This window comes from Sinohyriopsis cumingii, chromosome 6 (assembly GCF_028554795.1).
Source record: "Sinohyriopsis cumingii isolate HCF-2022 chromosome 6, ASM2855479v2, whole genome shotgun sequence".
Classification (NCBI taxonomy): Eukaryota; Metazoa; Mollusca; class Bivalvia; order Unionida; family Unionidae; genus Sinohyriopsis; species Sinohyriopsis cumingii.
Genome location: NC_142966.1, coordinates 61,150,533 through 61,164,787, shown reverse-complemented (window position 1 = coordinate 61,164,787; position 14,255 = coordinate 61,150,533). Strand labels below are relative to the sequence as shown.

General features: G+C 36.5%; 1 protein-coding gene across 2 annotated transcripts in view; it reads right to left on the bottom strand.

Moving 5' to 3' along the window:
- Positions 1–14,255, bottom strand: part of LOC149797059 (scavenger receptor cysteine-rich domain superfamily protein-like) — a 226,352-nt gene that overhangs the window by 167,238 nt on the left and 44,859 nt on the right. For both annotated transcript variants that reach the window (XM_089961739.1, XM_089961738.1), the window contains exon 3: positions 567–723. In XM_089961739.1, the coding sequence (XP_089817865.1) occupies positions 567–723 (157 nt within the window). The remainder of the gene's footprint in view (positions 1–566; positions 724–14,255) is intronic.

The following is a 14,255-nucleotide window of genomic DNA, read 5'->3' as shown; positions in this document are numbered from 1 at the left end:
TAGAATAAAAAAATAGTTGCTCCTAACACTCGTTACTATTTTAAGATATACGTGCCGTGCAGTTAGAAGTAGTGCATAATGGAAAAATAATTCACGATTCTGATAATGTAAAGTTAATAGAGAACAAAATAGCAAATGATATACAAATTTATTAAAGTCACACAATCTACTTTTTATTTTAAACACAGAAAGTATTTTAGCCTTCACTATGATACTGAAGATGACGTCAGTTATTATGACTATTCACTATTGGACCGCACTCTTTATAGCTCACAAATTTCAACAATGAGTTCATATAAAAAGGTTTACTTGTTAAAGTTATAATAAAGTTTTATTACCATTTTCATCTTGCATAGTTTCAATATCGAACTGAATAGAACCTACGTCTATAGTAAAACAATTTTACCGCTTATGACTGAGATACATTTCAATTTTAAATTGCAATTAAAATCAGCCAATAAAGTACGATTTGAAAAAGTATTTGTGGCAATGAATATGGATAAAATAAATATACGGAGACACACACACACATGCATAAGCAGCCCGAACATTTAAGATGCAATTACCTGCTATTCAAGCCAAGCATTCTGCAAACAACTCTTGCATCATTTTGGTCGAAGTTATATTGACATATTGTTTCCCAGGTTCCATTTGACGTCAATATTTCGATTCTCCCCATAAAAAGTGTGCTTCTGTTACCACTTAGACGAATGGAACTAATAGCTGAGAAGAAAAAGGCAAATCTACATATTTAAATGTATGGAGTGAGGTTATTTGTTTTCTGACTCAAACATGAAAGGAATGTTACATGATTTTATTTTTGCAAAGAGTTTACAGTAATGAATAGTTATAATCAAAGACATGTCTTGTGATTCAATTTCCGTCTTAAGTACTCAGGCATATACTTTTTATAAAATGTATATGATCCTTAATCTGACATGACCAGTCACTAAACACATAAACTGTACACCACTGTTTGAAAGCAGAGTCAGCGTAGGTAGCATAGGGGACCATATAGCATTTGTATAAATTAACTTACTGCAAAACATGGGTAGGGATGGGGACAATTGAAACGTAACATTAAGACAAATTTGGGACGTTGTGAAACTGACACTGTAGACACCTATGGCAATTTAGAATTACTTATTTTACTATACTATACTATAGTATACTATACTATACTATACTATACTATACTATACTATACTATACTATACAATACTATACTATACTATACTATACTATACTATACTATACTATACTATACTATACTATACTATACTATACTATACTATACAATAATTATCATATACTGTGCTATACTATACAATACTATTTTATGATATACTATGCTATTCTGTATTATACTATTTTATGGAGCTTATGGAACGTTAATATGACAGGTCATTCCTGTATGTCAAACGTAAACTGAATGGATCAAGCACACGTAATAATAAACAATGTCTCACCCTGACTGATCAATACGTATTCTGGCTAACCTACTAGAGAATAACCATTAACTATTCTGACTAATCAACACCTATTTCACTAACCAACACCGACTGAGATTGACCAACACCAATTCTGACTAATTAACACTTATTCTGGCCAATTCCTATTCTGACTAACCAATATGTATTGTCACTGATCCAAATATATTATGACTGACCAATGGCTATCCTTAATGACAAACACTCGTTTTTAATAACCAACACCTATTAGTATTTTAACTGAGCAACGCCTATATCTGGCAAAATCTAGGCAAAATTTGACGCGATTTCCCAAATATCACATCATGTATACTCTATATAAATATCCAGATTATGTTGTCATGCAGAAATATGAAGGTTGACAAAAAATTGATATGGGGACGTAATGAGATGTTAACTGATACATAAGTACAGTCCAATGTTCATTTTTAGCATTAAACATCCATCTTTAGAAAACTAAATTGACATGGGAAGCAGTGGATAGGTAATGGCCAGTGGCATATTTTCTGAAAGACACACACCTATACAAGCAAAGGTACAAGACAAAGTGGAATTAAGTGATGATCACCAATGCATATAATTATAAACCTTACACCAACGTTTACCATCCAACACCCACTTTTGGAAACAAGAAGGATGAAGGAAAGAGTATTTATGCAACGGTTACTAACACTTACTATTTACAATCCAGCACCCACCTTTACCGTCCTGCATGGTTACTAACACACCCATTACTAACGCCATCATAAATAAAAACAAATGTGTGAGGGACAAATTGGTGTTTGTTTACGTATTTTCACTAATTCATTCCAAGACCACGCACTTGCCAACATAAGCGTTTCAAACCCTTTTACTCAGTCTTTCACATTGTACAATCATGTAGACAGTCCTATGTGTTATGCGGTTCCGGGATTACAACATAGTGCTCCACAAAATATAGTCAATATGGCTATGAGAATAACATGAGCATAACAGCGACATAACATCGAAAGAAAATGCTAATTCAATGCACCTAGTAGGTGTGCGTATGTTGCTAAACTTGTTGAATAAAAACTATAAAGAGAGAATTTCAACTGTGGCTAAAAGGTAATGTAGGCAAGTATAAAATTTGTTTGAAAGATCTTGAGCAATTCATACTGAGTGGTAATAAACTATTCTTTGCAAATGCGCCCTCAACCTTATGCGTTTTATTGGTTTGGCCCCCGCCCAGAAAAGGCTGTAAGTCCAACAAATACATCCTGTAAGCAGGAGCGGCTGGTGGGGATTCAAATTCTTTGAATAGAAATATAGACGATATCATTTGTCAATAGAGTAACAAATTACATTCTATTGACTTGTATAGAATGCACATACATAAATTGTTAAGCTTGATTTACTTTATTACCACACTGGCTCAGAAACTCATAACACTGCTGACAAAATGATTTCGGGGTGTCCAGACATCTGTATAAATGCCTGTGATATACGAAAGGAAGCACGCGATAGATATATGTCATTTCCGAAAGGAATCACTTGATATATATCTATGTCAAACAAAATGGTTATGATTGGGAAAAATAACTTTTTAAGGCTTTTCTGTAGCTGTGACTCCAACATTAGATCAGAGGAGGGAATACATTTTTAGATGTGCTAAACACGAATAACGTGGAAAAACAAGACGAAAACGGGCTATGCAAATAGTGCACTATAGAAAAGTTTGATTTGACTAGTATATGACAAAAGCTAGTAATTAAAAAGTGTTTCTTTGCATGGTTGTACTTCTTGTCATTTAATTTATTTGCTTATTCTATTTTGGTACTTATTTAAACTTATATATACTTGTACTAGAACTTATTAATCCTCACGAAGCACCCGATTCCGAAATGAGGTATTCAGCGATGCACTTCTATTTCGTTTATGGAAGCTGCATTGTATTGTGGTATTTTTTGCAGCAGCTGTTTGATAGCACATCAGTAGCAGATCGGTACAGTTTGAACACATTTAATAGGCCTTTATGATATGGTGATTTGTGCCAAACATCTTAATATTTTTTAGTTTTTCAAGGCTACATGATTTTGTAATGGCTGACATATTGGATGACGGATCAGTATCTACTGCAGAAAATTCAAAGGTCTCGATGCAACAATTGTCATTATAAAATCACATGCAAACTGACCAAGCTGTTGGTAACAACATTTGTATACAGACGAAGCTCGAAGGAAGGACTACGCCATAAGCTCACATAGTCATATGCCCAGGTGAGCTAAACTGAAAATTGATGAAACTACTCATATCTGCCAGATTTACTTAATTCGAGATACAAATATGGCATTGTGCAGTTCCACAACAAATTCAAACAAAAATTGATCATCATACTTTCACGCAAATGAAAGATGAAACACGTGCTACTAGGACTTTCGCAGAAAATTAAAACATAGAAGGTATAATTCTCGTGAAACAAGAATAGTTAATACATGACAAAGCCTTAAAATAAGAAATGAACACTCCAAAATTGCTTGTTATACCTCATATTGTTCTAGCATGGGTTGTTATTTGGTTGATTCCATCATTCTTTAATACACTATATCACACTGTAAGGTATAAATATGTTATTTAGTATATAACATCCCTGTAGAAAACATATACGTGTAGATTATATCACAGATCTTGGGGGTGAAACCTGCGTGCAGAATACCGTTCACTATTCTTAAACTACCATCTTCCCTATGCTCTAAACACGAATACACATTTAAAGATACATTACACCTATTGATCAGCTAAAACTAACGGAGGGCAGGGCTTTAAAGTTTAGTAGTAGGATTCAAACTGGCAAGTAAGCGACAAAGCAGCAAGTCATATTTCATACATTCTCCCAGCCTTGTTGGATTTGTGTTAAATAACAATCGTTGCACAGTCTGTTCAAATAAAATCAAAGCTAAAAGCAATCAATGTACAATATCTACCGCAGTCGCTAGGATTTTATGCTGAATCGTGAAATTTATTGAAAGTGGTAACAAATCTCAACAAAGTCGAAAAAGTATTGTTGTGTATTATATTGTCTCAATTATCCGTGTCGTATGAATATATTTCTTGTTGATCGCTCCGGTGGCCTAGTGGTTAGAGGTTCCGCATCGGACTCGGGAGGTCGTGAGTTCGAACCCCGGCCGAATCATACCAAAGACTTTTAAAAATTGTATTAACAGCTGTGTCGCTTGGCGCTCAGCATGAATAGGTTAGTGTAAAGACTGGTCGACCTGTGTCAGGATAATGTGACCGGGTGGGGCATCATTCTACATGTCTGCGGCTTGGTCCCTCCGTGCTAGACATTACTAAAAACTACACTGCAGACATCGTAGCGAGCGATATGACTGAAAAATTGCTAAAGCTACGTTAAAAATCCAATTACACACATAATACCTCCATCGCACATAAATGGATAGCGATTCGTCAACCGAATCGTTAATAACAGTGTACCAACCTATCGCGAGAGCAGAGCTAGTAACATACATTCATTAGCAAAGTAAGCTATATAAAATCACTTTTTATGTTGGCACTTACCACATGAGAATTAGTCTTCATTGTTTAGTGTAACCTAAACACTCACGAAAAAGGTTGAAAAAGTTGATGTTATGACATTTTCAATTTTTATGTGATATAAAGTGGCGTTAGATATGAGCACAAACGTATATATAGTTATAAAATTTAACTTTAGAATGTTTCTTAATATTCGAATAATCTTAAATCTGTTACCTTTATCATTTTTTCTATCCCCATGATATTACAGTTCAAGTTCAAGTTCTTATTGTACTTTATTGGCGCACTGACAATGCGTCAGATATCATATAAGGATTTAAACTATGTTTTGAAAGAAACACATGTTTTCGATTAAAAGAAAACTCCAAGTCATTGCTTCAGCTCATTTAAGATCCATATAGAAAGGAACATATTCGTAGAAGAGACTTAATTGTAGACGTAACGCTATTTTACCTAAAGTTATATAAGAACTCATTATAATCAAACCGAAGATGAAACAAAATTATGTATGGATCACTCCTAACAATTTGTTATATGTTCAAGGGGTGCAGTTCTGGAGTGGGTATATATAATTATAAAGAAAAGCTTTAGTTATTCAAAATGAAATATTTACCTTCACAAAGAAAACTTTTCTCATTGTAGAAGCAGAACAAACAATTTAGCATTAAGTAATAGCATTTAATTCTTGTAATGTGTAAATGCATTTTATAGCAAAATACATCATATAGATTAATAGATTTATAAAAGAAACAGATGATACAAATCTCCCATTTTCTATCAAACTTCACTACCATTTAGGAATATTCATTAACTGTTCAACTATTTTAATTTTAGCATCTCAGATCGAGCAATTTACTTACTCTTAGAATGCATATCAGGAATCACATTTCCACACGAGAAAGTGTATTCAATATCACGAACATTTTTCCGATTACAATTTATAAATAAAACATACACCAAAACCCAATTTTTTCCCACAAGATGTTTGTCGATTAACCTCTTCCCATAGTGGCACAGTAGTGCCATTATGGCGGTATCCTCAATGACTTTTGCCCACAAGCCACACACGATGCGCAACCCGTGGATTATTAGCATTAATAATCGACGAAAGTGAAGTGGCCCAAGTAAGCAGCTAGAGCCATTCCGTGACTCAGAGCAGTGAACGGCATAACCGCCATTGTCACTGCTACGGTAGACATTTTAATCGAATTTCGTTGTCTGTAATTCCGCTGTGCGGCTTCTTATTCTTGCCTGGAGTTGCCGCTGATATTCCATTTCAGCCAACAGAGCTTCTGACTCGGCCATGCTAACTATTTTATCCTTGTTTGCCATCGAATACAGTTTACTGATCTATTGAAACTTATATTGTGCTGCTCCTAGCAGCTCTGGATAGATAAGTATTCATGAATGTAATCGCATATAATTAATTTGCCAGCTCCACCAGAGATACAGGTTACTATCGATATAGCCCCGACAATAATTCCGATCGGTGCACCTACGATGGTTGTCGTGGTTGCGACTCCAACCACACCAACACTAACGGTTGTTGCTGCGGAAAGACAACAAACAGGATCTACGACCAAACACCCGCGTTTGTATTTCACTCTTAAAGCGGTTCTTTTGGTGATTACATCTCACAGCTACTGCTCCACGTCGATTTTCTTTCACGTCGGTAATATTGAGGATCCATCACAGTTCTTGCACTAGCAATACAATCGCGTCATAGAAAAAATTTCTGATTGTTTTGAAACCTGGCTGTGTAGTCAAATTTGGGGCGTTTGCATTTTCGATAATTTCAAGCTGACCCCGAGCTGGTAGTGGTAAATGATGGCGGTTACAACTGTCAATTTCTATTTGATCATTAACAAGACTATATTCAAGTGTATACGAGGGTCTGTTCATACCACCCGGACACAGTTATTCGTCAAGAAGTGGAACAAAATCACCGATGCCAATTGATCTAACACCCCGCCGATAAACTCAGCAACCTCATCACCTCGATTAGAATCCATCACATTTATACAAAGGCAAAGCTAATCTTCAACACAAACACCAAAGATGGTTAGGTACCGGTAAGGACAAATGTTGATTCCTTCGAACTGAATTCATCACCAGCAACCAACGACATTGACACTCTATATTTGAATTCTTTTTTAACATTATTGTTTTTGTCTCTACGAGTTAGTGATGGCCTACCCTGCTGTTTATCATTTGTCACTACTGAAATTGCACTCCAGTCACCACTAAGGTAGGCTATGATAAATTCGATCCAGACTAGCCCACCTTTACAAATGTGAGTTGTATGTGTATTAAAACAATATCCAACGAAAGCGAATACAAGTCAGCCATTTCTTTCAGTTCAGCTTTTGACTCTCCTTCGCTGGTCAATAGGCTCCCTTTTATGTCCCATGAAGTTACTACACGTAGTGGTGGTGGCAAGCTAGCGATTTGCTCATCGACGTATTGTTTTGTTGTTACATTAGTATCATCAACATATTCTTCGATAAACGCAACCGACACGCCAAAGTTTCTGATTACACCGTTTTCATTGAGCTCAACGATATTCAATACTAAAATGAGGCCTTGAAGCTGGACATTAATATCTTGAATGTCTATATTATACGTTTTAAGGTTAACAGTTTGATCCTCAAAAATCATCAGCTCACCAGCGTGAACATCAACAGGAACAGGACTAGTAAACTCAGTCAAATCCGCTTTAGTGGTAAAATTGCTTTGATCCACAAGAGCACTTTGTCGTCGAACAGAGTAATGTAAATGTTTATAGACATTTGTACAATATTAAACGTACTTTCATGTGAAATAAATAACGGCTTGTGGTGTTGGCGAACGCGCAAGCGCATGCAATGCTTCAACAACGAGATGACCGCAAATTGGACCACCCAACCGAGTTTATACTGGTATAGTTGTCGGATCCAGGTTGGAAATACTGGTTTCACGTGTGCCTGACACAATCGATGCAAGTTCATTTCTCATAAAGAGACTACGAGACGGCTTGACTGAGTTTGCTATTACGATTATATCAAGACTGGTCAATGGACGCTTGGCCTTCTGCGGGTTGTACCAGGTAATCAGTGACCTTTTCCCAATGGTATTCGGTGACTCGTTCCTGGCAAAGGAACACCTTTTTACTTTGATATCGACCTACTAGGTCCACGATGTGCACCAACCGTTCTTTTCTGTTTCAGTGCCATCCCAGATGCAGTTCCGACAGCCCCTAACGAAGAAGATTTTGCAACCGCTCCAGCAGGTGATGATAACAATTCAGGAATTGCTGCAAGGAATGGCAATATTCCACTGGTCTTTGCATTTGTGTCACCTTTGACTTTGATAATTTTAAAGTCACTGAGGTATTTCTTTCTTTGGCCGTATTAAGCTGAATGAGTTGTGGTTGGTTCAACCAAATAGGCACATTTCCGGTCAATTTTGCCGGAGAATGTTTGAGTGTGACCACGCAATCACTTTTTATTGCTTTTGGTATTTTTTGTAGCTGATTCTCACTATATCCGACGATTACTTCGTGATAGGACATTTGATTTAAATACGTAACAGGTTTAAATCTGAATTCTCCACAGGTACATCGAGGACCATCATTTGGCCACCAGTACCCCCAACAGCAGATCCTTGTCAGAAAGTATCACAGCAGAATATTTTAATTGACACCGGCAGTGGGAGCTACGTGTGCATGAAAATGAAGGTCAACAACGGATTGCCTTAACAACTGCAAGTGTTCCAATGAAAAGAATAGATCGTTTACAACGTACAAAAGTCTTGTTGGGAAATTTGTAAACAAGTGTCAGTGTATTGATGTCACTCCAGTTAACACAGATTATGAAATGCTCGTGCCATATGAGGGGTGGCTTCTGCATGGTTAAACGGAACTTATTTAGAAGGTTCCTGATGACCGTTTAACAGCAAAGAAACTTCAGTCACTACTAAGGTGTCAAATATCTTACTATGGGTTTCATTATTATCTCCATTTACATTCTGAAACGCCACGAACACGTTTCAGCGCGGTAATAATATGTCGTGTATTTATTTAAAGATGATACGAACGATACCAGACGTGAATTTGTAGTCAGTGAATGGGTTAGTATAGGCATCCACTAAGTCAGTATATCTAATACAGCTTTACTATCAAAAACTCTTTGGAGTTGATTTTACAAAACAAGGTGACTGTGTGTTTAGCTCCAAAAATAAACTTACGAACATCACTACATAACCCAAATATGTGACTAAGGGAAATGGCAAACAAAAATCTTAATGAATCACTAATAAGTCGTTATCGACGCTGCACAAATCCAAGAATTAAAAGTCGGATTGGGGCTACGGACTACGACGGAGTAAGTACCAAGGGGTTGGTTCCAAGGAAGTATGATCTGCATTATATGCTACATATTTGAAAAACATCATTGCTGTTCCTCCTGTTCTCGTGTCATCATGGCTACGTCTCCGATATCAATAATTGATTCGATTTCTTTTCCATCGATTGAATGACGTGGACTGTTGAACGATGCTATGATTCAGTTGTTGACATATCCAAGCGGGGTAGTCAGCATTCAGTTAGTACAGGCATCCGCAAAGTCAATATATCTAATACAGCTTTACTATCAAAACGTTGATTAATCAAAGAAGCATACATCATCTGTACAAGATTTCCCTCAATTTCCAAAAACGTCTCGTATTACACTTTCAACTCTATTTTTTAATTGATTGGGGTCTCAATGAGTAACACTGAACAATTTTTGCTTCGATCCACCAACACGGGCACCTATGTCAAATGCCGGATCAGCTATATCTTTAAACTGAACCATTGTCAGTACATTACTAATTTGTCTAATACATTTGCGCTTATAATTCGGAACGGAAAACAGTGTACACAAGTAACTGATTTTCCACTGCTCCTACTAGTACTGCATGCAGTGTGGGCAGTAGACCTAATAGAGCTTGCAAATTTTATATTAGGAAAAATGTTTTATAAAAAACACATATCTTGTAGTAAAGATATTTTGAGGGACTTTATTGAGATCTCTATAAAATGTAACAGAATAACTTACATCGCTTTTTCATTTGAATGCATATTACAGATCTATCAAAGAAGCACAATGATCTTAAATGCATTTTCAGACTCCATGCGAAAACACTGATAAACTGATTAATTTAAGAAAGATTTTAGGACAGGAACAGTGTCAACTTGGTCAAGTGTATGAGCAAAAATGAGAAAAAGATCTATATAATAGTGTGCAAGGAAAAATGGAGTCTCTAAAGTTGAGCGAGGAGCATTCCATAAATTCATTTTCTGATCCTTTTAGCGAATATTCCAGCTGTAATGATGAAAATGTCCAAGCGTAAATCAATTAAAGAAATGTTGTGGGCAATTAATATAAGAATGAAATATACACTTACAAGTCGACAGTATTTTGTTTTACAAAATAATATGCCAGGATGCAACAGCAAAGCAGCGCAAGCATAAGAGGAATTTAGTAATGGATGTTATCAAACATAATCCACACAATGTTAGAAAATGTGTGATACCTTTGAAAGCATTATGTATGTAAGTCAGTCTGATAAAATTCATGTTGCCATTGTACTCAGTAGTGGGTCAGTTGAGGTTATTTATGCGGACTTCTTTCTGAAAGATTTTTTTATTTAGCGGCTCAGAGAAATTTCACAATGAGGACCTTGCAATATGCACGCTTAATTTACATTCAACGGCTGATTTACAATTTTGTGTCGGAATGCGCGGGTTTTTGTATAAATGCCACTGGAGGCTTATAACGAGATCCTACACTGGAAACTGTAAGTATCACTGACAACCACTAACTAATGGTCTGGATTTTACGAGCTCCTTTCTATGTCTAGAGAAGCGAAAACCTTATCTAAGACATTCAAACGCTCCGGTACATTTAGAATCATTAGATTTCATGCTCCAAGCGGTAGTATCATGGTTGGTGCAATACTCAGCAATGAATCATTTGAGATTATTTGGACCGAGATCGACTTAACCGACACAACAAGCATGAGAGTAAGAAATATCCATGCTTATGTGCAGATGTTGCATGCGTGTATTTAACACCCAACAACTGCTCAGTGACTATTACTTTTACTTTCGTGGGATTAGTGAAAAACTCCAGCAGACACCTGGTAAAAACATTCTCAAATCCAGTGCGGTCTAATGAAAGGTGGAAGTCAATTATATTATCGACGCGGATTTTGAATATCTCACAGTTTCAGTGGAAGACACAAACGCGTCCTACAACCAAACAACACATTTTTGCTGAACAAATCCTATGCAGGATTTGTTATGCAGCAGATTAGTTGCAACGGGCAGGTTGAACAAGAATATTGTATCGTGGCAAGAACTCGGCTGAGGTGTTTATTAAATCGACTGCAGTTACAGCAAAATGGACTCGACAGTAGCTCTATTCACCAGCAGACATGATTATGACCCGTAATAGCATTAATGAGTTTTCTGCAGCCATTTATTGCTGGATTTGTGATGATCCCTTTGGTGAATGGCAAAGCTCTTACACTGAAAGATCCGACGTACAGAGCAGCCGCACACAACACAAGTGGTTTGCAGTTGAGAACTTACCCAAAGAAAATAAAAATCCCTGTAATGCTTCATAACATTCGTAATGTATGACAGCCACTGATTAAGCAAGCAGTAGGCACAACATCAAATTCACTGATAAGTTCTATTCAAAACAATATAGAAAAATACATGACCTTTGACTGACTCAAGTACAGCTTATTGATTCGTTACAGTCTTTGAATTCAGCCTTGGAGAAGTTATTGAGCAATCTAGCGGCGGAGAACTCGTAGGTATTGCCCCCGGGGGCTTGCGCCCCAAACATTGACATATTAACGAGAAAATGTGTGCATCTGTACGAATGTGAATGACTGGGCCAAATTTGAGCAAACTCAGTTGCGAACGATCGAAGCGTTTCATTCATCGCTGTCATGTGAACCTATTTCCGACAACAGCTACGAGCAAGAAAACAAAATTAGGTCAACATTAGAATGCCAGATCATGGGTGACTATCACGAGCTGTATCTTCGCACTGATGTGTTTTCACTTTTGGGTGTGATTGAAAACTTTAATGACACTACAAATGCACGTTTACAAGTTAGATCCTGTACATTACTTCTCATTACAATGTATGGTTTGGGATGCGTTGTTGTACAAAACAAAATTCGAATAACAGCTCCTCACCGATATTGACCAACATATGTTTATTAAGTTCTCTTTTCGTGGAGGAATTTATATGGAGGGTCACAGATGTGCTCATCCAAACACTCCGAACACAGACGGTTATAAGCCAGCTGACAGTTTACATCAAATTGTATATATCAATAACCGTTATTATTAATGGGCAATGAAGCAACCGATGCCAGTTGGTAGGTTTTGGTGGATTAATTATAGATACATTGACATACAAATACACATATACGAGTATAAAAGGAACAGAGACTACGGACACTTCTTTGAAGGTGATCTAGAATACCTGTAACATTTACATGATGTACACAACGATTATCCGTTGGTACCATAAGCCTTGCCTGTGCCTGACAAGTGGTTGTAACCGTATCATTGCGTGATAGTCGATGAATCTGGACGTAGATTTAATGAATGAATCAAAATAGTACAAAATTTTAGGACCAAACACAATAGTGTACTACACTTGAAAAACCTATGGCTGTATCAGAGAATGGGTAAACAAAATACATCGAGTTATTTAATTTTGCCAGCACGCTTGGGTGGCTCGTAAATGCAAATGTAATCGGATCTTCGCAAAGAGGCCAGGAACGACTTTGAGAAAGAGTTCTTAAAAATTATGAATATGCTTTATTGAAACAAAACATGAAGAATCTGCACAAACGAACTCGAGTCAACCATGCCTGTGACAGTGAGCAAGATAAGCTTTGATGGTTAATCGCGGACCCAGTCTTTGATTCCAGAAAGATCTTTGATGGCGGACTTGTTGATTGTTGCCGTTCACAGTAAAAAGTCACAACTAAATATAACAACGCGTACCAGTGTTAGATCGTCCGTGTTTGTATATATATATATATATATAGAGAGAGAGAGAGAGAGAGAGAGAGAGAGACAGACAGACAGACAGACAGACAGACAGACAGACAGAGACAGACAGAGACAGACAGACAGAGATACAAAAGGAAATATCAGACTATGTTTACATATCTTAATTCTACACGTCATGATATCATATATACCTGCTAAACACATACAAGTGGTAAACACTTACATTCGGTTATAATGTAATGTACCTGCGTCATTTTTATTTAATTGTTTGATGCAACAGAATAAAAGAGATGTTGATAGAGCCGTGGAAACAAAGGGAGTTGAATAATTGTTAAAGACATAGCTATTTCGTGCGTGTGGCAGTGATGATCTTTTCAATTTTATGATATTCAGAGATGTGCAGTTATTAACATATCTAATAGTAACCAGGTTTGAATAATGTATCATGGGTAAAAAATGAAACATACGATCATGAGCGACTATTATACAAAACATTGATACAGACATTGCTCAGTGCTTTATTTTTCTTCTGTTGTTCTTTATTTTTTTCTTTTCTAGTAACATTGTTTTCTTTTTTAACATAAGGCATTTTTTATATAACTTTCCCTGTCGATGCTGAAAGGTCATTGTCCATTGTATCCACTTGCTTTTCTTCGGGATTATAGAATTAACATAACACTGACAAACTCTATAAAAAGTATAGAGGCTGCTATGTATGACAGAATTGCTTTTGAACAAATTGCTCAGTAAGTTAACGAAAAGTACAGGGATGAATTCATTCTTTCTTCTGCAATATCATACAAAAAATAATATTTAATGTGGCAGCTAAAACTACAATAACTTGTTACATTTATGACCGCGATCCAGTTGTAATGCTGTGTAAGTAAGACAGAGAAACAGAGGCAGACAAGTTTGTTTCTTTTATGTTAATTAGGCAGGAAAATACGTAATATTTAGTATGAAAAGATTGTATAAAATGGGCGAAATGAATTAAAGCTTACGTTTATGGAAGCACCGATGGAATTATGTGATGCGTAGCAAACAAACGTTCCCTAATGATTATCGTTGCATCTGGCTTGAAGCAGGAGGGTAACATGATCATCGATTGCTTGGTAACGGTAATGCAATAGCAATAGTTCATTAATGAGGTATGCGCGTACAGATAAATATAACAGATAACATAAGTG